Genomic DNA, 26,578 nt, shown 5'->3' on the forward strand with positions numbered 1-26,578 from the left:
CCTTAAAACCTAACATAGAAATAAAATCTCGAGTTAAATTATAAAAAATATGATTCACAAATTACTTAGCAAACATAAAAAAAAATGAGAGCATCTCCAATAAGGGCTTTTTCCTAGTTTTTGAAACAGTAAAAAAACTACAAGGTTGGTTTTTAACAAATGTTGATAGTGGTTTTTACTTGATTTTCCCCCCTGCAATTTATGTTGTTTTTTGTGGGGCCCACCATGTGAGAGAAAAGGGAGAACAAAGTCTGATTCTTGTGTCTGGAGTGCAAGAATCGTGCCCAGCACATGCCTACCGGTCGCGTAACTTTATAATATTTTTCAGTTTTTTAAAAAAAAAATTTGTTGTCAAATTTTTTCACTTTTTTTCTTTTTCTCCATTTTTCTTGCCCTCTCTTTTTGTTAATGACACTTCAAAAACCGTGTAAAAGGCATAGATGATGAGGCCAACCACATCAATGGTTTTTTTTTTTTTTTTTTTTTTTTTGAGTTTTTTTTTTGCAGACTAAGAAACTGTTAAACAAGAAGACAACTGATGTGGAGCATGAATTTTGAGCAAATTTTTTTCTTGCAAATTCAAGAATTTTGCAAGAGGAAAAAAAAATACCGCATGGAGCGCATTTGAGGCGCAATATCGTGCCCCAGCGGACACGTGTTTCCCACGCGCCCGCTAGGACGCGTTAGAGTGGTCGCCAGCTGGTGGCCATTCTGACTTTTAAACTACTTTTTTTTTTTTTAAATGTTGTTAGAATTTTATTTTATTTTTTTTCTTTTTCTTTTTCTCCCCCATATTTATCTCTTTCATACATGGCATTCTTAAAAATCGTGCAAAATTCAATTATTATGGATGCTCTGAGAACATCTCCATCTGTTTGATTTTTTATTTTTTTTTGAAATTTTTAAAGTGCCAAATAGGATCGAGAGGAGGAAAAGAGAAGAAGGAAAAATAAAACAATGACTATCATGCAAAAAAAATAAAATAAAATGGGTATCAACATGCGCCAACAAGGAAAGCTTGTAACAAAAAATCAAAAAAAAAAAAAAAAAAAAAAAAAAAAAACGTGGAACCCACAAAAAACAAAAAGACGGCAAATTATTTTTCATCTCTCTTCTCTCTCCTTCCACATCATACCATCTATCCTTCATGTCATAGAAAAAACCCACTAAAATGTATTTATGTAGAGGATGCTTTGAGTAAAGTACATCATCATTTCTTCTTTTTCTATTGTTTATTTCTTAGTTATGTGACATGCTATGATTGATTTAGACAAAATAAAAATATCACAATTTTAATCCTTTTTTATCAATAAAATTAATGTGAGAAATGATAATTTTACTTTCTAAAAATAGATATATCATTGATGAGTTATATAAAAAGGATGAAGGATCTGAATCTAATCTAAATCTATAGGAATAGGTTTAACTACATTATTTCACTATTGTCAGCGTGTGGAACCATGAAACGAGAAAACTTCTTCTTTTTTTTTTTTTTTTTTGTAGGCAAGGTGTAACTACATTATGGCAATTAATTGATTCACGTATCATTATTAATGTACGGAATTACAATTAAGGAAAAATTTTAAAGCTGTTAATAAACATCGTAAAGTTGACTTAGGTAGCTAGATTTATGTACTATGTTATTGTCACGTCTCTGACCAACAAAATGATTTGGACAAATATATGTATAAGGGGGGACCAGCAAAATGATTAAGGACAAATATATACGCATATAGAATGGGAAAATGCTATATGTACTCCATTTTATACTTTCAACTTGTATTTTCATACACAAAATCTTGATGTAGACACTTGTATTGAAACTCACATGAAAAAAATAACTTATTAGAATCCGCCACATCAGAGAGTAAAATTTAAGGAGTACATGTAGTAGAGATAGGGGATTTGTGCCCAAGTTGCAAACTTATGTTAATAGTTTGTTTCAATAAGTCAACAATTTTTTTTTTTACTACTAACTATGTTACAATATAATATCTGTTCATAGCTACTTTCTCAACTTACTGAAGCACAAAGAGTCAATACTGCCCTCACTGGGGCTCAAATCCATGACCACCCATTTGGAAGAGTCACTTCATGCCATGACGTCGATGTGTGAATATGTGATGTATGCATCTTAAAACATTCATACATATTGGACTACCACTAAAATTTCAAAACATTAATTTAAGATTAATCCTTGTATATACTGCTTTGCGTCAACATAAACTACATAGGAAAATAATACTCAAGTTGAAGGCAACTTTTTAGAATCATATGATTTTGGTATTGCTTTTACTGGTTCATAGTTCACACAAATAAATTTACAGTTGCACCTTTGGATGAGAAGGGTGTTTGTTATACAATAGTCCAGTCATTATCAACAGGACTGGAAAACTTATTATCACCCGGATTTGTGCTGCTGTGTTTAGGTGGCTTCTTTGAGAATATGGATGAGATTGATTGCTTTATAAGGTTCTCCTCTGAGTTTGTTGGGGATCCTTTTCCTGAATTCTTATCCCTGCCAAACACCGACGACCCTAGTCTCTTGAAGCGGCTTTTCAGTTCACTCACAGGAGTGTTCTCTTCATTCTGAACTGCGAATTTACCAACTCCATCCGGGCTAAGTACCATCGTCTCCACCGTTTCATACACCTAAAATAGCAATTCTACTAAATTTCAACAGTTCAACAACTTCATGTACCAGTATTCTTATACAGTATTGCATTTTTTTTTTCAAGTCATAGCAACTGCTAACAGACACCTTTATTCCAGTTTCTGTTATTTGTTAGATGCCATTTGTCAGCCAATAATGCCAAAAGTGAGGTGGGGGGGGGGGGGGGGATGGTTAAATAGAAGCAGTTTAAATGAAAAGACAGACCAATCAAGTTTGAAGTAAATATGCCATGATTGCCACTAAAAGAAAAGCTTGCATTTCAGGAGAAGCTACCTATCTTATCTCAGACAAGGTCTACAAAGTAATAAACTAAACCAGCCCCACACATACCTGACATATGTCATCAACTTTCTTAACCCATGCGCTGTTTTGGCATATTAAAATTGTGTAATCTTTGCACTCAAAAAACAGCCCTGACATGCTGGGATTGGGGGAGAGGGTTGACTCAGCAATCACAAATCCTGAACCGACCTGAAATTTTGATAATATATGGCATTAAAACCAGAACTGAACTCATTTTTTATGGTCATAATATTAATTCAGCTAGCAAAAACATAAACGACTTGAGTTGACAAGAAGTCAAGAACAAAAGGTAATAATTAAAGAGGTCCCTGGATATCAAAAGGCTCTACATAGTCCCAATTCAATAAATGCTTTATTCTAGAAAAATTATGATATGGAATCTTAATTAACAGAGATTAACAGGGAAGGGAAGAAAATGAAAGAAAATTTTCAGAAATGAACAAGGCAACAAGCACAATTTCATTCATGATGACTCACAAGGGATATAAATAGTTGTTCAAACAGCATGGATGGCGAGATATCTTCTAAGGCATCCAGAATACCTTCCCTATGTACAGGCAGAAAAGGTTACTTTTCACAAAGCTTCATTCAATTATAAAGTATAGACAACAAATCAACAAATAAATCACATCTTACACAGCCAAATCCTCATCATAGAGGGGGGTTTGTCTGACAGCTGGTATTGGTTTTGAGGTTTCCCACAATTCACGCCACAAATTACCTAAAAATTAATCAATCAAACATTAGAAAGATAACTAACATGTAGATAATTTGGTCAATTGGCCAAATAAAACCAACATGTAGATAATTTATGACTACTTATAACACTTTAAGTACTACTGAGTTTTCCATCACTAAGAATCCTTTCCGAAGCAGGAATAATTACGAAATATTTGTTCTAATGTATTAGCAGAAATTGGAACTTCACTGATCAAATCACATGTTCTGCAGAGAAACCTGACCTTCTTTCTGCATCCGACTACTCAGTTGGCCTCTCACAGATGAATCGCTGCTTTCAGATGTTACATTAGATTCACTACTCTCATTTTCCATCCAGTCTGGAGGAGAATGCCATCTCACAAAATCCTCTAATATACAACCAGGGTTTGCCGCCTAGTACAGAGTTAAAGAGGAAGTATATAAGTCTATCAAGACTTATTACCACATTGATACTGGAGATGTCAAGAAAGGAGCTTAACCAACACACTATTATAGAACTTCACCTTGAAAGCCTGCATATCGGATAGGAGTTGAGAACACCCAGCACCAACACTGAGAGCATAAAGACAGTTGTTTAAATGATACAAAGGAAATGAATGAGAGAATCAGTTATCAGGAGTTAAAAGAGTTTTTTTTTTTCCTCATGTTACTGATTCAAACGAGGGCCTTTGAGACATTGCATCAGCAATAACAAATAGAATAACGATACAGAGCTTAAAAAATCGGAATTAAGAAAATTTGTAAAGGTAAAAGCAGTTTTCCATTAAAGAAAAATCCATTCATATTAACTGGAGAACTAGAAATAATGTATGGCCAATTCAGTTGATTTGTTCGATGCTGATTACAAGGAAAAAAAGACCTTTAGATTATTGGAACTGTCTTTATTCCTTAGAGAACACAACTAATCCAAGAAATAAATGCCACTCACAAAGACAACCAAGCAAAGTGTGCCAAAGGCACATTCCCAATTGAATTTAGTCAATGTTTCATGTTGCACTAAATTACAAAGCTTATTCACTGTTCAGGCATATAGGATGTGATAGGATGAGTTCACAATTTTTATTCCTTGTTCAGGCATAAAACAACATCATAGAGTCATTCAATAAGTTCTCTAATTACTCAAATCACCAGAAGTATTGATAAAATTAATTCATATGGCTATTCCGAGCCAAACAGTAACATTTACTCCAAGGAAATATCACCCAAGCTTTCTCCCTTAAAGTTTATAACTTTATACTTTCACATCAACCTCACAGACCTTCGTCGTCTTGCTTAGGTGTTTGACAGTCACCAACAAGTTCAACACTCATATATGTTAGGATTTTTTAAAATAATACTCCGTAATAATAATAATCTTCAAAAAATAGAAACTTGATAAGGAAAGATATCATCCAGCTCCATTGTAGAAGGCATTACCTCCCTGTCCGTAGGACAAACTCCTCCGTTTCTTTGATAAGGTCTTCTGTCAACAAAGGTGCTTCCTAAACCATCAGTGAACACATTATTAATATGGAACAGTAGTACAGTACACATAGAATGCAGGTACAAAATCCACAGTTGGGACAGTATTAGCTATCTCCCGAATAGTACAAACCTGTATCACTGCGGTATATATAGGTTCGCCTGTTTCCAACATTCGTAAATCAGATAGTTCGTTAACTCCTAAACGAAGAACTAGTTCCCCTGTGGTAAGTTTAGCATACAATACACGACTTCCAGGAGAAGTGTCCTCCAAATCAGAGATTTTGAGATTTGAATTAGCTAGCCTCTCAACATAATCCAATTGTTCAGTGGCAAGAATATTGCGCCTTTTTCTGGAAACACAACAGTTAATCACCTGTAGCTGCTGATACAAAAGGCAGGAATTTAGATCGGGAATCTCATCAGGTGGAATGCCAGGGATATACTGCCCCTCAGACCAAAGCCTTCTCAGCTGCACAAAAAATGATTTCAGAAAATAATCAATTAGTTGGACCTTGTGAGAGGCATAACTGGAATTCATTCAATATCAATATAATAATATATTAAAGTAACCTAAACCAAATACTTGATGCCTAATGAAATTGTAAAGACAATCAGTTAAAGTAGATAAAAGAAACAAAATGGGCAAGAAAGGCTTCTCAAAAAGAGCATATAAAAAAGCAAATCCACAGAGATTTCAAAATAATAATCAACTAATCACATGGATCTTAAGAACTCAAGTTTCATGGACTTACTTCAGCAACAATTTTGCTCCAAAACAATGCCATTCTCTGCAATGTTTTCAAACTTCCAATCACTTTACCAAGCTTAATAATAAAACATTCAGGAGGAGCACCATGGATATCTTTAGGTAAAGATGTGGAGTTTGTAGATGTTTCTGAACCCTTCTCCACCCTACTCTCAGGGGAATGTCCTTCTACAAGTAACTTGCCAATATGCAATGGAAGTGAAAATCACAAAGTGCAATTCAAAAGGCAAAAGATGAAATTTAAAATAAAATTGCAATAACAATAACAAACAAAAAGGAAGAAGTTTTAACAGCCCAGAAAACTGGCATCTACCTGCATCTAGCAGTGAAGTGATTAGGCACAGACCTTTATCATCACTGCCCAACTCACTAGCATCTTTTTCACGTAGCACTAGTGACTTCACAGCAGAGAAGCTCAAGCTAGCTTTCTCCATTATAGGTGAAGAACCTCTTGATGAAGCCAGGAGGTCTTTCATTGAGTTGTACTTCTTTCCAGACCTGACGAAAATCACAACAGATGTATAGGTTACAGCCAAAATTTAATTATGCTTTTTTATACTAGGTCAGATGGTCTCACAGTATCACTTTGTGCTACTTGATGGAGAATTAGAGAACGTGAAAAATTAGAGAAAAATTTTAACACACAGGATCCCATAGTTATAATTATTATTAATATTATTATAAATGTTATACTTCGTAATAATTATTTTTAATAAGTATCCATATTCACATTAATTTGCATATATAAAGGAGGAGATTTGGTGATTGTCTGTTTTCCTTTCACAATTGTAGTTCACTACCAAGAAAAAGTTTGATATCAGCACCCCTAGGACACAGGGAAGGAAAGAGACTAGAAAGAATATCTCAAATGCTAAAACATATCTTACTCAATAGCGACAGCCAATTGCTTCAGGACAACAGATGGAGGAATAACACCTGCATCCAAAAAGTTTGGATCTTCCAACAAGGAACCTGATTTGATGTCCTGAAAGATATTAACAAAATCAACTGTCCTTTCAGCTAAAAGAGATTCATCATACCATACTATTAGTCCATCAACTTTTAATAATAAGACCTACAATTGTACTATTTAAGAATCAAGATTCCTTATACAAGAGAAACTTTTAAATGCATCTCAAGTGAACATTTATAGCATGCCTGTTTGACAAAACTAATGGTTATTGATTACGATGATTATGGTTTATAATTAAGGATAGTGAATAATCCATAATCAACTCCAACTTACTTATGGATTACTGGCTAAAATCAGCTATAAAGTGTTGTACAATCCATAGTTCATAATCTTTGTTGAACATGTAATACCTGGATTATTTCATCCATGCCTCAATAATTTAACTAAGCTTTACTAAGACCATAAATAGTTAAATACTGAAGTCAGGTCCTAACGCACTAGTTCAACTCTCACATGCAAAAGTGATAGCAGAGAAGAACAGAAGACATTTGACAAGTTCTAAATTTTAAGTAAAGTTCGTGTATAAATATAAAGGATATGCACCAACAATTTATCAGGGTATGAAGGCACTTCAAACTAATTCTTACAAGTAGTTAAGCACATCCAATCTAAATCAAGTGTTGATAAGATTTCCTATTTCACACGGTAACATGCCGATGATATATCCCCCAAAAACCATCCCATATACTATTAACAGAATTTAATGAATCTTATGTGATCAATGACATGATTCTCACTAAGGACTAGAAATGCAAGTAATGACATGATTCTCACTACAGACTAGGAAGACGGGGCACAGAAACAGCATATAATTTTTGTTAGGAATGGTTGATATACTTTTATGCATTATGTGAGCAGGTGTGCATGCAAACACATATTTACTCATCCATGAGATCAAAATGTTTCACATTTTATAGAACTAATCAAGTGATAGTATATTAGTATGCTTACCTCCTGATCAGAAATTTCTCTATCCCTCATCAAGTATAAATTTTCATCAAAAATTGCATATGCCATAGTTGAATTCTCAGTATCTTCTGCTCCTCGTTTCCCTATTCTTATGCTCTTAAGCCTATCTTGCCAATCCTGCTTTGTCTTTATTTGTGATGGTTTCCACCTCAAACTCTTCCCTTCATTACTACCCTGCATAATTATCACAACCAATAATCCCCTCAAATATACAATCTATTTCCAACATAAGGAGCAACAAAAAACAAAACCAAAAAGAGAGAGTGAAACTAAATACAGATATTCAATAGTAAATTTCCACAAGCATCCAATAAATAATAAATCCTAAAATATAACCTAATCTCCTGAGTTCAATCTAATTACCCAACAGGTGAGTCCATGTACTTTTATCTATAATAAAACAAATTACGTAGTCAAAAATCAATCACATTCAAACTGTAAATAGTTAATCATCAGAATATGAACGCTCAAACAATTGTATCATATATTTCCAACAGAAAATGAAAAAAAAAATAAATAAATAAATTTAAAGTCAAACCATGATCATAATAAATTACCTTAGGCGGCCCGTCCTTATTACCCACGAATCCAGGCGTTGATATCTCCGGCGACTGCTGATCAGAATCATCTCCAACTTGAATTTTAAAATGTTCAGCATTATCTGAAAAAAGCACCGAGTTTCAGGAAGAAAAATTGAAAACGGAAAAATAGGTGATTTAAGAGTCCAGCTATAGTAAACGATAAAAATCCACACAAAAAAACAGCAATTACGTGGACATACCTGGATCAATGGAGGGATCAGATTTTTTAATATCCGTAAAGACTTTCTCCGCTTTAGCTGCAGCCGAATGGAAGGCCGTCCGAGCCCTGGAGACGAAGGACGGTTCCATTTCGAGCGAAGGGAGTGTAGGATAAGCGAGAGCCAATCGAAATTTCAACAGCCAGATTGACAAGGAAGGAAGAGCTGAATCGAGCAAGTCTAACAGATTCAACACTGCTGTTGTTGTAGACCAGAGGCACCCAGTTTTCTACGGAGTTTTTTTTTCCTTTTTTAAATTTGCTCTGTAAATTTAGCAAAGGCTCCAAAAGATCCAATCAAAATCACTGTTTTGACACGTTGGTCATCTCATGGGAAAAGAATAAAATAATCCAATTTCATATTATTATTAACAAATAACAATTATTTTTTCTGCTTAAAAAAACAATAAAATTTACTTTTAACCTCTTTATTGTTATTTTAATTCAAAATTTTATTCTAAGACATACTTTTGATTTTTTTTCAAAAAAAAAAAAAAGAAGAAGAGAGTAACTGTTACTCAAATGTGTGTTGAACGGTTAAGGTAGTTAAATCAGCGCTCAAACTTAACACTTGACCTCGGGGCTTGACCAGCTGACCTTGACGGTGGATGAAGGAATTAAATGATAAATTGTGGAATGATAAGGTTTGGTCGATGAGCATGATTCTGAGGCAGGTTGCCACTTCTGCTACAGCTTGGAAACACACGTATGTTGCTGCTTCTCCTTTGGTTGCAGCAGTTCATCCTCACGTTGCATCCTGGACACCTCCCCCTCCCGGCAAGCTGAAGTGCAACATCGATGCTGCAGTTCTGGAGGATGGCGTAGGATATGGTGCAATAATCCGTGATCATGAGAGGCAGTTCGTGGCAGCTAGCTGTGGTCTCTTGCAGTGCTTTCGGGACCTGTATGTGGCGGAAACAATGGCAGTAAGGGAAACACTTACATGGCTTAAGAATCGCAATCTTTCAAGTGTATTTGTTGAGTCAGACTGTTTGAATTTTTGTATCGCTTTTAACTCTTCGGTTGTGAATTTTTCTTATGTTGGTTTACTTATTAAGCAATGTCGATTGATTGCTAGGGACATTGGGGACGTTGTTATCCACCATGTCAATAGGTTAGCGAACCACGCAGCTCAAGTGCTTGCACGAGTGACTGTTTCATCTTTTGTCCTAGGTGTGTGGGATCTTTTCCCTCCTGGTTGTATTGCGAGTTTGATTTGATTAATGAAGTTATCTAGTTTTCGAAAAAAAAAAAAAAATCATCTCTTATTCCATAAACATCATTCTCTTTTCTAAATTACTTTCACATCTCATTAATTACACCATTTACCATAAATATCAAATTACTATAAGGAGACTCTATTACCATGTATATTGTATTTCTTCTACTATATATAAAAGGCCATAGTCAATGACAAAGAAGGGGAAGAGAGATCAAAATTGTACATGTACAAAACTACCTACAAGGATAATATATTTTCCTTGGCATCGCTGAAATGGTCTCGTGATTCAGTTTTCACGTAAAAAATGTTCTTGTCAATTTAATTTTTCGCAATTTACTTATATTATATTTTCTTATCTGACCGATTATGTTGGCCAATCGATTAATTACTCGTCACGAAACTAACATTGGCACTAATAATGCACATAATGAACACACTTTTGCTCATATTTGTTTATTAAATCTTGGTTTGTCTTCATAATTTTTGTGCTTAAATGATTAGATTTATAATATAGTCATTGAAGGATAGCCTTATGCATGATTTGAATGACTTTTGGTGTGTTTTGAATGGTTCTTTTGATGTTGGCAAACCATTGCAAAAGCAAAGTAAAATATTTCAAAATTATAACATATTCTTGCTTCTACAGCTTTCTCATCCCATGAACATTGATACGACATATTCTTGCAAATCAAAGCATATACTTATATTTTGTGGATTTAAAAAAGGGTAGTTGAAGTTTAGACAAAGTCAAATTCACTTTTAATTATTGAATATAATATAATATTTAGCCTCCATTTTTTTCATAAACCATACAAAAATAAATAAATTATAGTAAGATGATTATGTGCGACAAGTTATAAAGTATTGATTTTTCATAATTAAGTAGAGTTAAATTTAAAATTTTTGTGATTATCAAATTAACTGTTCGATCAACTTGACTAAAGTTGTCTAATGAATAAATACATTTGATAATATCACTATAGTTGAAAATTAAATGTGGTTCAATTACTAATTAAGAAATGAGTATGAATTAAACTGATATCTAAATGGCATTTACTTTTGTGCTTGCATTTCAAACATAACAAATTAAATAAATAAATAACAAGCAGTCATTTTCTGAGAGGGAATAGAAAATAGACCATCGAATAAATAAATAGATTTTTTTTCTGTACATAAATCTGTTTCACTAGTGTTTCATTCTTATTTGGGATTATAAATATGTGTAAGTTATGGGTTTATATGGCTCTGTTTGACACGCTTAATTGAAAAGTTAGTGAAAACTAAAAGTTAAAAAGTTAGTAGCTAATAAGCTAACAAATTAAAATTAAAGTATTTGGTAAAATTAATTGTTGAATTAATGATAAGTATAAAAAGACATAAAAGAATAAACTTAATTGTAAATAATTGTTGAATTACAATAATGTTTTCTTTGAGTTTTTTTTTTGAATGCGTTTTCTTTGAGTTTAATTTCATCTTTTTTTTTTTTTTTTTTTTGTGTGAAGGATCTCACACCAACCCAAGTTCTACTTAAAAGATAAAGCTAGGGTGGGTTATATAAACTTCCAATCCAGAAACATGTGGCATAATTCATCACATTAAAAGTACCATAAGAAGTTTAGCACAACTATCTTGGTCAACCCCACTCTAGGGTTATGGGCAACATTCTACGTCAAAGTTCCCAAGTAATATTAGTACAATTTGTTTTGCTTGTCAACTAGGGAAATCCTTACGATTTCCTCTAGAAAGAGCCACAAAGTCTACTTATTCCATATTAGACTTAGTTTACACAGATATTTGTGGACCATCCATGATTCTATCTAATGAAAGTCATTGTTATTTCGTTATATTTGTTAATGACTATTATCGCTATACATGTTTTTTTTTTCCATGAAACTGAAAACAACTATCTATACCATTTTCATAGATTTAAAGCACGGGTTGAGTGAACTTTCTCCTTCAAAATAAAGGTCATTCAAATGACAACTTGATTTAGTCCGGTGGTCAAATCAACTATAGTAAAACTTCTCAATCTTATCTCTTGCTATAACAAAAGATTGGTCTATCGCACAACTTGATGTTCACAATGCCTTCCTTATTAATAGTTGTCTAAGTGATAATGTTTATATGAAGCAACCTCCAGGATATATTGACAATAATTTCCCTACTCATGTTTGCAAACTATAAAATTCTCCATATGGTTTGAAGAAAGCACCACATGCATAGTTCAAATGTCTACTCTTGATTGGTTTCAAGGCTTCAAAAACTGATGTATCTTTGCTTATCTATCATGCTACTAATGCTCAAATTTATGTACTTGTCTATGTAATGACGTACTAATAATGAGCATCATCGAAAGTTTCTTGACTTCCATAACAAACAGAATAGTTGAAAATTTCGAGATCCGAAATATGGGACCTTCAAACTTCTTATTGGGAATCGAGACAGTTCATAATAAGGGGGTGATGATCCTGTCACAACGAAGGTACATGTTCGAAATACTCAAAAGATCCAAAATGAAACACTACGAGCCAATCTCCACTCCTATTCCAGTCAACAGCAAGCTAAGTGCAACAAACTCAGCTCAACCATATCACAATCTCACATATTACCGCAACTTAGTTAGAGCAGTACAATATCTAACCATCACTCGTCTATATCTCTCCTTTGTCGTAAACAAACTCTGTCAGTTTATGCAGGGCTAACCAATGACCACTGGGTGACCATAAAGCGTGTTCTAAGGTATGTCAAAGCTACTCTAAACTACAAGTTACGTTTTACAAAATTAGATTCAAATGACAACATGCATTTTCGGACTTGGAATGAGCGGGATGTCCTGATGATCGCAAGTCCACTAGTGGTTTTGCTATTTTATTGGTAAAAATCTAATTTCTTGGGCATGTCACAAACAAAAGATAGTGTCTAGATCATCAACAGAAGCAAAATACAAAGCTATAGCCGACGTCTCAACAGAGATAACATGGTTAGTTGCTTTAATTCGAGAACTTGGTCTTCAGGGACGGTTCCAGAAAATTATTTGAGTGGGGACGAAGTTTAAATGACTTTAGAAATGTCAATGAAATATAAAGAAAAGTGTTAAGCTAATGAGATTTGAACATGTGACCATAATAATAAGCTTTTAATTTAAACAAATTTGGAGTTCAACCAACTAAACTATTAATAATTTTATATAACATTTAATGCTATATATGTATATACATACATATATATATAAAGGAGTGGGGAGGGGGAGGGGGGCAGCTGCTCCCACTGCCCCTATAGTGGCTCCGTCCATGTTGGTCTTACTATGCAAAAGCCACCAAAACTCTGGTGTGACAACCTTGTGCAACCTATTTGTGTGCAAATAATGTGTTTCATGCTTGAACCAAACATGTTGAAATAGACTATCATTTTGTTAATGACAAAGTAGCATCAAATGAACTATAAGTAAACTACATCTCTATAAAAGACCAACTAGCAGGCATCTTCACCAAGTCCTAACTATAATAAGGTTAAAAATGACACTCTAAGGGATAAGCTCAATGTCCTATCCAGAAAACATTAAACTTGATGAAACGTATTAAGACTCTATATTCTAGTTACATTAGAATTCATTCTCCCTCTCTCTATAGTATTGTAAATCTACCTTTTGTCATTCTTGACTTGACTAAGACTCTTTGTATTCTTATAAATATTTTTGAAAGTCAATCAATGTGGTTGTATTTATAGATAAACTGAAATAGAGTCATGTGGGACATCGTCCCAGTACATTGCCGAAGGAAGCGTAAAGGCTGAAGTAGCTAAAGTATGAGCTAGTAAGTTCTGTAATCTAGGAATAAAAACGACTGAGCAGGAAGTAAAAGCAGACATATAATTTCTGTAACTATCAATAGCATAACCAATGTATGAACCGTGAATGAGATGGGTTGTCCGGTGTAGATAGATAGCATTGTAACGTTTGACAATCCGTATGAAGCAGTATAGATTATTCACCTCGTGCCCTTAGCCAAGAGAGGGCCTCTTTACACGCAAATGCTTCGGCCATAAGTGGAGAAAAGCAACTCAGGATAGGCGCGCTGAAGGCCGAAACAAAATGATTGCTGGCATCTAGAAGGACTGCCCCGACCGTAGCCGAGTTTGTTCCTTGGTGATACCCGGCGTCCACAAAGCATTTCCTTGGTATTCTTATAAATATATTTCTTCTTATATTTTACAAATTAGATCAATTAATAATAAAAGTCTTCCTAGAATTATTGTTTTCTATTCTTATACCAAACTACAATCATGGATATATTGATATTTTTTAGAATATATCCTGGCGATAGTCTATACATTTCTTAAAACATTAAGATTATATTCGAATCTTAATTCTTATCTCCTAATTTAAATAACAATTTAGTCATTAATTATAATGTTATTTTGAGATTAATTCTCCACTAATAATATAATTCATAAAAATGGGATGAAATTAGTAAAAAAATGACAAAATCAGAAACTTTTGAGCAAAATATGATGAAATTATTAATTAATTAAGAACTAAATCCAGATTAAAAAAAATGATATAATAATTAAAGAGTAAATGAGAAATGAACTTGTACTTCACAAATTCTTATGACAATACCAAGAAATTAAAACATGATCATGGATATATTTATTTAAACTTTAAACCATTTTGAATTTAATATGTAAGTATATATGCATATTACAAGCAATGAGATAACAATTAACCTGTAACAAAGATAAATATAGCCAATCACACATGTGGGATGTCAATAAGTCTTTCTCAAAGAGAACTGGGTGAATGGGATTCTAAAGCTCTGCCTTGCTGCCTTCTTCTTCTTCTTCAGGGTGGTGTTGGGATCTCGCAGGACGCAGATGTCGCCGTTGCAGACGTATCGGTTCGACTCCGAAAAGCAGCCCCAGAAATTGAACAAAGCCATGGTTGATCAGTTGGGAGAGGAGAGGCCGGGTTAGTGAGAATTATTGAACTTCTCTTGCCCTCCAAAGTTGTGGCCGGCGGAGATAAACCGCCCACTTTCTCTTGACGCCTAATTTATACACACACAAACTTGCAGGATTATATTATATTGTCAAGAATATATGGCAAATTGTATGCAGCAGCATTGAATTATTCCACGTGAAAGACGCTGAGAAAATTTGTGGTCAACTAAAGAGACTAAGAGAGCACACATCCATGGACCACCACAACTTTTGTTTTCCAAGTTTTTATTAATGTTAAATAAAACGGACGCGTGTGCTGCTGCTGAGTTTGGTCTTCGCTAGTAGGAATGGCAATGGTGCATTTATACCTCATGCCCCTTTTTTGCAAGAATTTTTGGGATTTTTTTTTTTTTTTAAAGTAATATTGACTCTATTACAATGTAGTATTGATGTCCTCATTGAGATTTAAATTTGTGATCTCCCAAATATATACAATACTTCAGGATTAGTGCTTCAAATATTCGAAGATTATATTAGTGCTTCAAATCATTAATTGCGAGCTTCACATTCCAATAGTTCTTGTAATTAAAAAAAAAAAATAGTATTTAGGCCTAAATACTAATTACACATATAACATACAATATTATAATATATATAAATATAAGTGTACCATAGAAAAAATATTATAGCCCACGTGTTGTATATACTCATCTAAAAGTTAAGTAACTGATCTACACACATGATTGGGCATATTGAGCATATATACATAAATAAATGTGTAATTTAACTATTAGCTGTGCGTATTATTCTTTATTATTAAATGTATCATGATTGGGCATATTGAGCATATATACATAAATAAATGTGTAATTTAATTATTAACTGTGCGTATTATTCTTTATTATAAAATTTACATTTAAAAACAATAAAATTGTGATATTTATCTTCTAGAATATATCACATCTTAAACAACAAAAAAGTCCATCACTGGAACTATAATAGAACCCAAATACATGGTGTGTGAATGCATAATAGTATTTGTGTCCAAATTCTGACCAGTAGATGTTTACATATATGTCTGTTTCTTGATGGACAAGCGCATGCGCATGCCGTTGACCGTATATACATATGGACTTCCTATTAAACACGTACATGGAAAAGTAATTGTCAAAGAAGATTGATCTCACTATTTGGTTGGTAGAAAAAAAAAAATTACGGATATAAATCATGGTAACTCAGTTGAACAGAGACTAAACATTTGCTTACTGTGCACAAGGAGCCCCCTCACTTTGAGGGATTGCTCCCACACAACCGCTGGTGAGACTCGACCCCGAATCATTGTTCCCAAACTTCATCAATGTGACCAACTGAACTGTCTATGCAGTCCATATTTCAAATTGCTCTCTTAAAACTCACATCATCTCTATTGGACTTTGCCCATTACCTAACAAATTTCTAAATATGAGACCAATGGTGAAAAAATCGCTAGGCGCCCTCTAGGCGCCTGGGGACCGCATAGGCGGGCGCCTAGGCGCGATTTTTGCAACAATGTATGAGACTGAGGTTGAATGTTTAAAAGCCCTAGAAATGGCATATTGCTTAAAAAGTGTATATTCCTCTAATTTGATAGGATCAAGCACTCTTGATGCATATGGGGCCTTCAGTTTCATGAAGTTCAATAAATTGCATATGGGGAATGGTCTGTATATACCACTTCAAATCAAAGTTTATATATTATAGGCTCGAATTTAAATTTTAAACAAGTACTTTCAGAAGAACTGTCTTCAGAGAAGCAGAAGTATAGCATCAGACAAACGATAAAGGATTTACGCGAACACTTATTTACAAACCAGGTAGTTTTTTGTTGCTGGCAGCTTCAGAATGATCCAAAAGTATTCTCTCCACTGTAAGTCATGTAGAGGAAGCCATCCTCGTCCTTGTGTTCCTCATAAATTGCAGACATCATAGCAGCTGCAATTGACAATCAAGAACACCAACCAAATAAAATGACACAAGTGATTATAGCCATAAAAGGAAAAGGGACAAAAAGGTATGAAAGTAAGCAATAGTTTCACATGAGAATCATGATGGAAATTTATCCTAACCAGTGGGAGGTAGGATGTTCTTGACAAAAATAAAAATGGCCTTCTCTGCACTGAGCTTTATCCTCTTTCGGACAACATAAACAAATTGCCCGACAGTCAGATCAGCAGGAACCAGATACCTGCAAACAGCACAGTTAACAGTATCAGAAGGTTGTTTCATTAGAAGCATAGATAACAAAGGTGTACCTCACAAGATAATGTGTGCAACATGTCCAGGATCAAAAAATTTCTAGTGTTACAAAGTTGGTTGAAATATTTTATCAAGAGATTGGAGTGGTTGCAGACAAAGGATAGATGATTGCATCGAAAAAATTTACAGCTTGCACAACTAAAAGTTACTGAAAGTCAAAATTAATGACAATTTCAGATTAGCTCGCGCAACTAACTTTTTCTTGTCAATGTCAGGGATGTCACTCCTTTCGGCCTTCTCCACAATGACCTGTATAACAGAGAAGAATTCGTTAGAATACAGACTGTATCTCTATTAAATACAAAAAGGGCACGGGCAATGGTATCCATACTGGAATTCTATCATGGTACTTCTCTCTGATACGAGCAGCTTCTGCCTGTCGCCTTTCTGAATAGTGAGAAACCAAACTATATTAAGGAACATTGATGATTGAACCAGGCAGATAAGATAAATTAAGCCTTTTCAGTTGAATGGAAAATATTGAAAAACACGCCAAATTATCAGAACAATTTATAAAATAAAACCATTAGAAAGAGTCCACCCAAGAATAGTTGCTCTGTGCTCATCTTTTTAGCATGCATGGCTTGCAAAAAGAAGATAACAAAAGGTGAAACTATGGCATAATCCTATATTTTATTTTTGAAATTATTTTATTATCTTAATTATTCACTCAATTATCTAGGGTGTGCAATTGCCATGGTCTTGTTCCACGCAACAAATTCCATAGAGAACACATGTTTCTTCCATCCATAGCACAATATCAACTAAAGCCAAAAGCATTAGTAAGAAAATGAGCATTTCACCATGATATAGCATTTTTGCATGAACAACCTAGCATAAAGAACAAAAAGACAGGCAATCAAAACACTGAAAAAACAGCTTTTTTTTAGTTTTACTTTTTTTGTATGATTTAGACACTCAGTTGCAATATCAATAGAATAGAGGAAAAGCGAGAAACACAAAATCGAAAACAGATTTAAAAAAAAAAAAAAAAAAAAAAAAAAAATCAGTCATGAACTAAGGATACCATATAAGGATTGTCAATTGGAGCAGAAATAGAATAAAGACCCTACAATTCTACTCGATCAAACAATCGACTAACCAATCGAAAATTAGGGAAAGTCAAATATCAGATCCGATAACCAGAAGAAAACAAAACACGCACTACACATATAGATGCACAAACACAAACTATTGTGAGATATACGAGGGATCGATCATACCAAGGGGGTGTTCCAACTTGAAGGAGCTCTTTGTCATGGCGATCAGTGGATGATTTCGAAAACTGCAAAGATTGAAGAAGAATTAGGGTTTCTTCAGTGAGAATAAAAATAAAAGGAAATGGGAAGAATACTGAGGATAGTAACGAAGAAGACTGAGGGAGTAAGGGCACTACCAAGCACCAAACTGTTTGTGACAGAGTTGTTGATTAGCGCCTTTATTTGTTTTTCTTTTTATTTTTTGTTTTTTGTTTTTTTTTTTTTTGTTTTTTTTGTTTTTGTTTTTTTAAGGACTATTGACTATGTTAGTATCTGTCTATATGTATTTTCTCAACTTATTGAAGCACTACGATTCGAGTTATAGTAATGCCGCTTAACGATAAGGTTTTTGACTTGTCTTTTATTTGGTTAAAGTCTGAGTTTGTACTTTTATAGTTTACCGTGCATTTTTTTTAATCAAATAGGCTACCTATTTGTGTAACTAGACCATCGGTTAAAAATAAATTTTGTATAATTGAAATATGTGATTCTGTAAACTTACACAAATAATATTTGGAGTCGTTTGTTTTTTAATAAAGTCTATTAAAAATCTTATCTAACACTTGAAAAATTTTTACATGTTTTTTTTTTTTTAGACTTTTGATAACTTTACTCGAAAGCTACGCTACAAATGTTAATTGTATTATAGTTTATAAAGATAGATGTTTTAATTACACATTTACACAATTTTATTTTTTTTGATAATCTAGTTAATTGCATAACTTATAATAGTTTGGTGACTAATTTGACATTTATTTTTCTTAAACCTAAGGCCATTTCCACGCCTGAAATACAGATGGTTGCAGTGTGTTGCATAAGCGCAACGTCTGCCATGTGTTGCAAATATTATTCCTCTTTTATAATAAAATACATAATTATTATAAAATAGACTTTCAAAGATGTAAAATAAGAATCTCTTTAAGTTTTGAAAAAATTAGTTATATGTTAAAATATAAATTGTTGAACCAGTAACTTTCAAAAAAAAAAAAAAAAAAAAAAAAAATTGTTGAAGTGTATAGTTAGTGCTACTATACGCTCAACTAACCTTGTTATATAATGAAGTTTCTGACATAAGAAACATTAAAAAAAAAACAAAATTGAACTGAGAAATTTAGCATGTAGGAAAATTGCTACTGAAAGTACAATAAGACAGTGGCAGCAAGCTACTGCTACTATACATATATATTCAGAGACATACAAATTAAAGTAACAAATTTTGTTTCCTAAGTCTAAACATCTAAAAAAAAGCAATGATTTTTGACATTTAATTTGCATCTCTACTGGCTGCTTCAATGATCTTTCTCCTCTCCTAAAATGGATTAGATCCACACCAACCTCTCACTTTCTTGAGGGTAAGCACATAAGTATATATTCTATAGATTCATATTCCAGAAAAATCAAGGAATTGAAGAAACAATATAATCCACAGATCGGATCACAATCGATATATAGACCTGCAATCTTAGCTTGCCAACACTACCTCTAGATCGAGGTTTGGTCAGAAGACGGCATTCCACAACTCTTTCTCGCCTTCCCCACACCGTCGGTGGACCTCCTTGATCCTTTCCACCGACCCGCAAATCCCACTGCATCTCCAATCAAACGAAGCAACACATATGTTGCCTGCCTGAGCCTTCCATTCACAGTCTGCAGCCAAAATCGAGATCAAGTGATCGAATCAGGATGAGTACTTCCCTTACTACTGTTGGTACATGTAATTGAAGCATGTGCTCCATCTCAACAAAAAGCCTAAGCTGGTAGTTGGATTGCACATTAATGGTTATATAATCACACGCCCCCTCACGTGTGTGGGCTAATTACTTTTGGGCTACGTGGACCGGGGCATGGCTCTGATACCAAATTGAAGCATGTGCTCCATCTCAACTAAAAGCCTAAGCTGCTAGTTAGATTGCACATTATTGGTTATATGCTCACACATGTAATAAGGTAAAGACTCGAGTTCTATCGGGTAAAGGCTTGAAATTCTGATATGGGTTTTTTTTTTTTTTTTTTTTTGGAGAAAAATTATAGTGAACTATTACCGGGCGGAGTTCCACAGCACCATTGGCGGTCGTGGATGTGTTCTACATCCAGTCCAATGAGCCAAGATCCCAGAGCAACATCTTCATTAACGTATTTATGTAGCACATTCCTAAGACGATAAAATTAGATTCAACACTATAAGCGAATACATATACTCGAGCAAGGGAACAGTACTATTGAATTGAAGCCCATAAAGAGAATTTAAACAAATGCTTACTCGTTTATCGAAATGTAGGTGGCTAAATCCTTCGAAATGGCATATAGCTGCCCAGTGGCATGACGGAAATACCTGTTCCCTCCCTCGCCAAATTTCCAGTGCTCGGGCTCATAGTATCTCACTCCCCTGCAAGTAAAAAACACAAACTAAGATAAATTGGTAAGACAAAAGTAAATAACCGTAACCCATTTAGATATTATTGGAGTCGAACGATCTTCTGCTTACTTCTGAGCAAGGACAGGACCAGATTTCATGCACCCAATATAAACTCGGGGTTTTGAACGATGTCTAGCCAAAGTTGTTCCGAGTGTCCCTGAAGCATTCAGTTTTAACGAATATAAGAATAAGAGTGTGCGCAAGGAGAAAAACTAAGCTAGTTACATTTTAGTATTTTACATTATTACCTAAATTTACATGTACATCGTCGTCAACTTTCACATAGAAATCTGCATCCCATAGAGTAACAGCTGTAGCAAAATAGGTCTTTGTCTTGCCAGATAGCTCGAGGTATCCCTCGACGTGTTCCTGGTGACATTGCATTAATGTGTGAGGATCAGAGGATAGGATAACAAGCCAAACTTGTGGGAGGATTAGATCCTATCCTAATTAGGTAATAAAAGAACATTACTGTGTAAGGATTTGAATTACCAGTCTCAAGAAATCTCCGTGTTTCTTATCTTCTGCTTCGATTGCTCTATCAAGAATGCCGCCTGCAGTAGCACTGGTGATTGCGAGATCACATAAGATAAAAGAAGAAATCAGCATGATCAGTGAAAAAGTGCAGAAATTGCTGTAAGTCAAACACGCTTAACAACAGAGTTTCTTGGCTATTTGGTTGACATATCCTACTTAAAACCAATTGGTGATAAGTAGGTGGACATTAACAATTTAACCACATCCCTCCATTGTAAGCCACAACGACACGTCTCGAATCGAGCAGGGACTGAACTCGGCCAACCCGGCCGATGCCCAACAGAAACAATTTGGCATCTGCTAATAGTTCATAAGATTAAATGTAAAATTTATAGGCCAGAATTATGTACAGTTAGCACCCACCCGTGTCCTATAACGAAGCGAACTACAATGCCCTTTTCCTCCTCGAGCTTTTTTCGTTTATCCCCTGTTTGGCGACAAGTCAAGAATCAATTATCCCAAAACAAACAGATAAACAGCGTATCGATATAAGTCACAACACATAGACACAGAGAAGAGATATAAATTAAACGACTCGACAACCTTGAGGCATCCAAGTATTACGGATAGAATCTCTTCTCTTGCGGCTGCTAAATGCTGTATTTATGCCTACAACCATTACGTATTTCCTTTTCTTGGTCAATTCTGGAATCTTCAAGTCCTCAGATATGGGAGAGCCACTAAGTATAGAATCCTGCAAAGTCCTTGCTGCTGCCAACTCCATCTCTAAATTCGATATAGTTTTATCCAGAGTTCTGCATTTTTAAAGACAGCCCCGATTTTGTATCTCAATACATATTTAAATCAAAACAAACATTCATTACATATATACACAACAGGCACAAGAAGCAACATACCGTATAGCGTGTTTTGTGTTTGAAACATCCCCAATAGTATATCTGAGTTCAGTTCGTACATCCTTCTACCAATCGAGACAAAAAAAAAATAAAAAAAAATAACATTGCTAAGCTCCCAGTGAACCTCTATACCGAGATTCTTATATCAATGCTACAATATTGTACAAATTTCTTAAAACTTATAGGTACTCACAATTCTAGGATCACAGCCTTCTGAAGCTAACTTTATATCTCCATCCTCAATCTGCTTTGGCCTTGACATGCCCTTAGGTTCTGGCACTGCCCACATTCTATCACCAAAATACACAATCAATAAGGCATGCATATACAAAGCCACTCCATAAACTACAGAGGAGAATTGTAGATAACTAGCTTTGAATCCAGTGATTCTGTTCAATCTGTTGAGCATATAATCCAACTATCGGCTTAGACTACTTTTAGTTGAGATGGACCATATGCTTCAATTTGGTATCAGATCCATGCCAAAGGTCATGGATTCGAATATGTGTTGTTTGGAGCCCATCAAAAATAATCGGCCACACGTGAGGGGCGTGTTGAGCATATAATCCAACTATCAGCTTAGGCATGGAGCACATGCTTTAATTCAATCTTCATTTCCATCAAATGTACCCAAAAAAAAACCTAAATGGCCAAAATACTTGCCCACAAAAGGCAAAATCCCTCGCCTTTGGTAAATCAAAGGTGACTCACTGACCTATTAGGTGGGACCAGTGCCTTATGGTTACAAGTATTCCACATTACGACTGTCAGACTCGATCCTGCATCTTTACCCATAATTTATCACCCAGAAACCAACTGAATTACTTGTGACATGGCCAAAATACTTAATGTGATTATGCATTATTAAAACATAGTAAGAACCTAAAAAACAAAATGTGCTATCATCATCATCATCATCTTATAATATCCTAAAATCTGCAACATAATTCTGCATAACTAACACTTCATTTCATCAAGACAAAAACTGAAGAGCTAGAAACAACTAACCTGCCAGTAAAGAGCATCCCGACACAGAAGCATCCAATGCAAAGCAAGATTGTTAATTTTCTGGAAACAAAACTTTTTGAGGTGGAGTCTGATCCTCTGGTTTTCCACCCCATTTTGCTTAAAATTCAATAAGCAGTTGAGAATTCAAGCACCACCCATTTCTGCTCTCATGTCGACGCAGCACAAGAAACAGAATTTGAGTTTCAAGACTGGATTTTTGTGTTCTTGGTTTTTGTTTTCAGTTGAAATCAATGAGCTGGGAAGATGATGAAGAAGAAGAAGAAGAAGAAGAAATAAGAATTGGATGACCCACCCACCGCAATTGATTGCTTCTGCAATTTGCTCCCTCAACAGAAGACCCTTCTTTAGCTGTTTTTTTTTTTTTTTTTTTTTTTTTAATGTATAATTTTCCAGTCCACATCCAGATACTATACTAAAAATTGTCGGCGGGGTATCGTCAAAACCTCCGAGAAATCGAGAATCCTTGGACGAATAATTACAACAGTAAATATAAGCACATGATAACATTAAATGGATATTTTTTGTAAATATTATTACAACTTACAAGACGACGATTTTATTACTTGACATTAAATATTCTTCTGTACAATGTCGGTGGATTTTTCTATACAATTTCTGATTGTTTTTCTTCTTCTAGGCGAGTATACTTCATTTCTCTCTCTTTTAACTTTTTTTTTTATTTCAATTTTATATTTTTCAATATTTAAATTTTTTTTTAATACTTGAGAATATATACACATAATATATAAAATTTACCTCTATATAATAGCTCACAAAAACACACATAAAAAAATTCAGCACTAAGAAAATCATATGCAACACAATCAATTATTGTTGTATTTGAATGAATAAAAGTCTAACTTTCTGTTGATCAATTAAGTCACCAGATTAAATCTTTCACAAACTTTTGAATCAAAATACAAGAGAGTGTTTGGACCGGACGATTCTACCTTTTGCCATAAGATAAAAATATGAAATGTATATTATGATTAAAATACGATACGCCACAAATTCCAAAGTGAATATATGATACGGAATATTTGATTGTTCAACGTACAAGACATCATCATCTTGTACCAAAAGTAAAAATATTAAACTACGCCAACTAACCAAACTTTTTCACCTTGATAATGGCCCTACACATGTTCCACACAAATGTTAAATATCTTGAATTCTAAGGAAGTGTCTCTTCATTTTATGTGCTCCAAAAACCATGGTAAGACATGGTAATGTTACATTTATCACTTTTAAGATGTATATTATATATTATATATTATATATCCATGAGATGTGGATAAGATGACATGGATCTCTAGCGTAATTAGAGATTTGTGTAATCAAATAAAATTAAATAAAAATAAGATATATATTACACCAATGTAATATTTGTTTAAACTTGAGACATCTCATTTGAGGGACCACAACTATGTCGCTAGACCATAAGACCTTTGGCGCATATAAGTAAGAGACTAGTTTTTCTACGCGCTTTGCGCGAATAGGATAATGCTCAATACTTATTTTTAAATAAGTATTTCAAAGTATATAATGCAATATTATATAGAAGATGCTCATGCATAAGTAAATAAATGTTGAATTTGTTTATTTAAATCGGTAATTAAAGTATATAAATGCAGATAATATATGAGAGATTGATTATATATAACTGTCACAAAAATAAATGTTTGCAACTTTGTAATAACGTTAATCTAAGTACTAAGTCTAGAAGCGAGAGTCTAACTAAATACTCTTTTTGGTTTAAATTTCTAATTCTCTTTTGTGTAGCATTGTTATTGTTTTCATTTTCAGTACATGTCTTTTTTTTTTTTTTGTTATTGGTAGTGTGTCATGTGCAATTAGGTTATTGGTGGTATCATAAAGGGATTCATCATGCAATGAGATTATGGTGTATGAAGTTTTAGATTTGTCTTGTTGTGTATATGACTGAGATCTTTTTTTTTTTTTTGGAAAGCGTATATGACTGAGATCTTAGTTGTGCTATGAACTCTTTATCTTACAAGCACATGTTGATATTTGGTAGTGGTAGTTTTTTCCTGCATGTTTCATGTGTTGTGAGACATCTAATTCTAAATTAATTAAATGCATATGTATTATTTTTTGTTGTAGCTACTAATTTATTTTTAAATTTAAGTAATAAGAGCAATAAAGTGGGCAAATTATGCTATGGAACCGTGTCCACCTTGCAAGGTGGACATGGTTCTAAAACTGTTCATAATTACGAATATATGGTTAAAAAATTATGAACATATAGTTCTATAATTATGAACATAGAGTTGTGAACATATAGTTCTGTAATTATGAATATAGAGATTCAATAATTGTGAATATGAAGTTAAAAAATTATGAATATATACCTTTATAATTATGAACATATAATTCAGTACTTATGAACATAGAGTTTTGTAATTGTGAATATAGAATTCAATAATTATGAATATGAAGTTCAAAATTTATAAATATATAACTTTATAATTATAAATATATAATTAAGTAATTATGAACATAGAACCGTGTCCACATTGCAAGGTGGACACAGTTCCACAACATAACAATTGAATAAAGTGGCGTACATACTTTTCATCAACAATAATGAAATCATTGATTTTTTTTTTTATTTTCATTCGCTGTTGAGACAAATTGTTTTAAGAGTTTGCCAATGACAATTGTTGTCAATAGATGATGATAATAAATAATTCAAAATATAAGGTTACAATAGATATTATTATAATAATATAGTAAAAATTAACTTACAAATGTCTTTAGAAGTTTTCATGCATTAATAAAAGCATAATTGAAATATTAAGTTTTGTTCTCAATAATCAAAAGAAGATTAATTAAACGAAGAAAAAAAAATACTAAACTTAAATTTATTATTTTTTTAATGAAAAAAATCAAATAATTTTCAAAGTTCCTGATTTATAATCATTGAATGCTATGTATTTAATCGGGCTACTTATTTGACCAAAATTTATGTTAAATTTTATATTATATTTTTAATACATTTTAACATATTCGTAGTATATGTTTAACAATTATGCTAACTCTAATTGGAATGTGGTTCGAACTTAAGACATTTCTTATAGAAATTAATAAGTAAGTTAAGAATAATAAATAGTTAACAGAATATTCCGTTAATAAAGTTTATACTAACGGAATTTAAGGTCATTTAAGGAAAGAAAATAATATAATAAAGGGTAAATAAGAAAAATCATTAAAAAATACTAAAATCAAAATAATATGAACCATTCATTTTAAGAAACAATTAGTACCAACATTTTTTTTATTTCAGTTAAGGACTTAACATTATTCGCTCTTATTAGAATTGTAGATTTTACACATA

The 26,578-nt window shown here is 33.5% G+C and overlaps 3 protein-coding genes across 6 annotated transcripts; all 3 read right to left on the reverse strand.

Annotated features, from left to right (window-relative positions):
- Window positions 1-2,239: 2,239 nt before the first annotated feature.
- Window positions 2,240-8,950, reverse strand: LOC109188387 (rab3 GTPase-activating protein catalytic subunit). Its single transcript, XM_019339037.1, has 14 exons — window positions 8,651-8,950; window positions 8,427-8,530; window positions 7,852-8,043; window positions 6,815-6,912; window positions 6,241-6,425; window positions 5,914-6,095; window positions 5,292-5,630; window positions 5,114-5,178; window positions 4,201-4,249; window positions 3,940-4,090; window positions 3,614-3,698; window positions 3,455-3,524; window positions 3,005-3,145; window positions 2,240-2,652 (listed from the first exon to the last, which is right to left on the reverse strand). Exons 1-14 carry the CDS (start codon window positions 8,757-8,759, stop codon window positions 2,356-2,358), a joined length of 2,067 nt encoding a protein of 688 aa, XP_019194582.1. The 5' UTR covers window positions 8,760-8,950; the 3' UTR covers window positions 2,240-2,355.
- Window positions 8,951-12,474: 3,524 nt separating this feature from the next.
- LOC109188335 (probable beta-1,3-galactosyltransferase 2) lies at window positions 12,475-23,611 on the reverse strand. 4 transcript variants are annotated; one of them, XM_019338967.1, is made up of 12 exons: window positions 23,200-23,530; window positions 22,385-22,481; window positions 22,192-22,256; window positions 21,878-22,089; window positions 21,698-21,761; window positions 21,290-21,362; window positions 21,046-21,166; window positions 20,867-20,954; window positions 20,642-20,767; window positions 20,424-20,533; window positions 19,836-20,028; window positions 12,475-12,486 (listed from the first exon to the last, which is right to left on the reverse strand). In XM_019338967.1, the coding sequence occupies exons 1-11, from the start codon at window positions 23,310-23,312 to the stop codon at window positions 19,880-19,882; spliced, it is 1,218 nt and encodes a 405-aa protein (XP_019194512.1). In that variant the 5' UTR covers window positions 23,313-23,530; the 3' UTR covers window positions 12,475-12,486; window positions 19,836-19,879. The 4 variants fall into 4 exon arrangements, with proteins under 4 accessions (XP_019194512.1, XP_019194513.1, XP_019194511.1 ...); XM_019338968.1 differs by lacking the exon at window positions 12,475-12,486 and having other exon boundaries at window positions 19,522-20,028; window positions 23,200-23,360; window positions 23,513-23,611; XM_019338966.1 differs by lacking the exon at window positions 12,475-12,486 and having other exon boundaries at window positions 19,522-20,028.
- On the reverse strand, window positions 16,519-18,537 carry LOC109188337 (autophagy-related protein 8C-like). The gene is made up of 6 exons (XM_019338970.1): window positions 18,519-18,537; window positions 18,346-18,407; window positions 17,454-17,509; window positions 17,319-17,371; window positions 16,933-17,051; window positions 16,519-16,798 (listed from the first exon to the last, which is right to left on the reverse strand). Exons 2-6 carry the CDS (start codon window positions 18,380-18,382, stop codon window positions 16,704-16,706), a joined length of 360 nt encoding a protein of 119 aa, XP_019194515.1. The 5' UTR covers window positions 18,383-18,407; window positions 18,519-18,537; the 3' UTR covers window positions 16,519-16,703.
- Window positions 23,612-26,578: the final 2,967 nt, after the last annotated feature.

Source organism: Ipomoea nil, unplaced genomic scaffold (assembly GCF_001879475.1).
Source record: "Ipomoea nil cultivar Tokyo-kokei standard unplaced genomic scaffold, Asagao_1.1 scaffold1421, whole genome shotgun sequence".
In the NCBI taxonomy this organism is placed as follows: Eukaryota; Viridiplantae; Streptophyta; class Magnoliopsida; order Solanales; family Convolvulaceae; genus Ipomoea; species Ipomoea nil.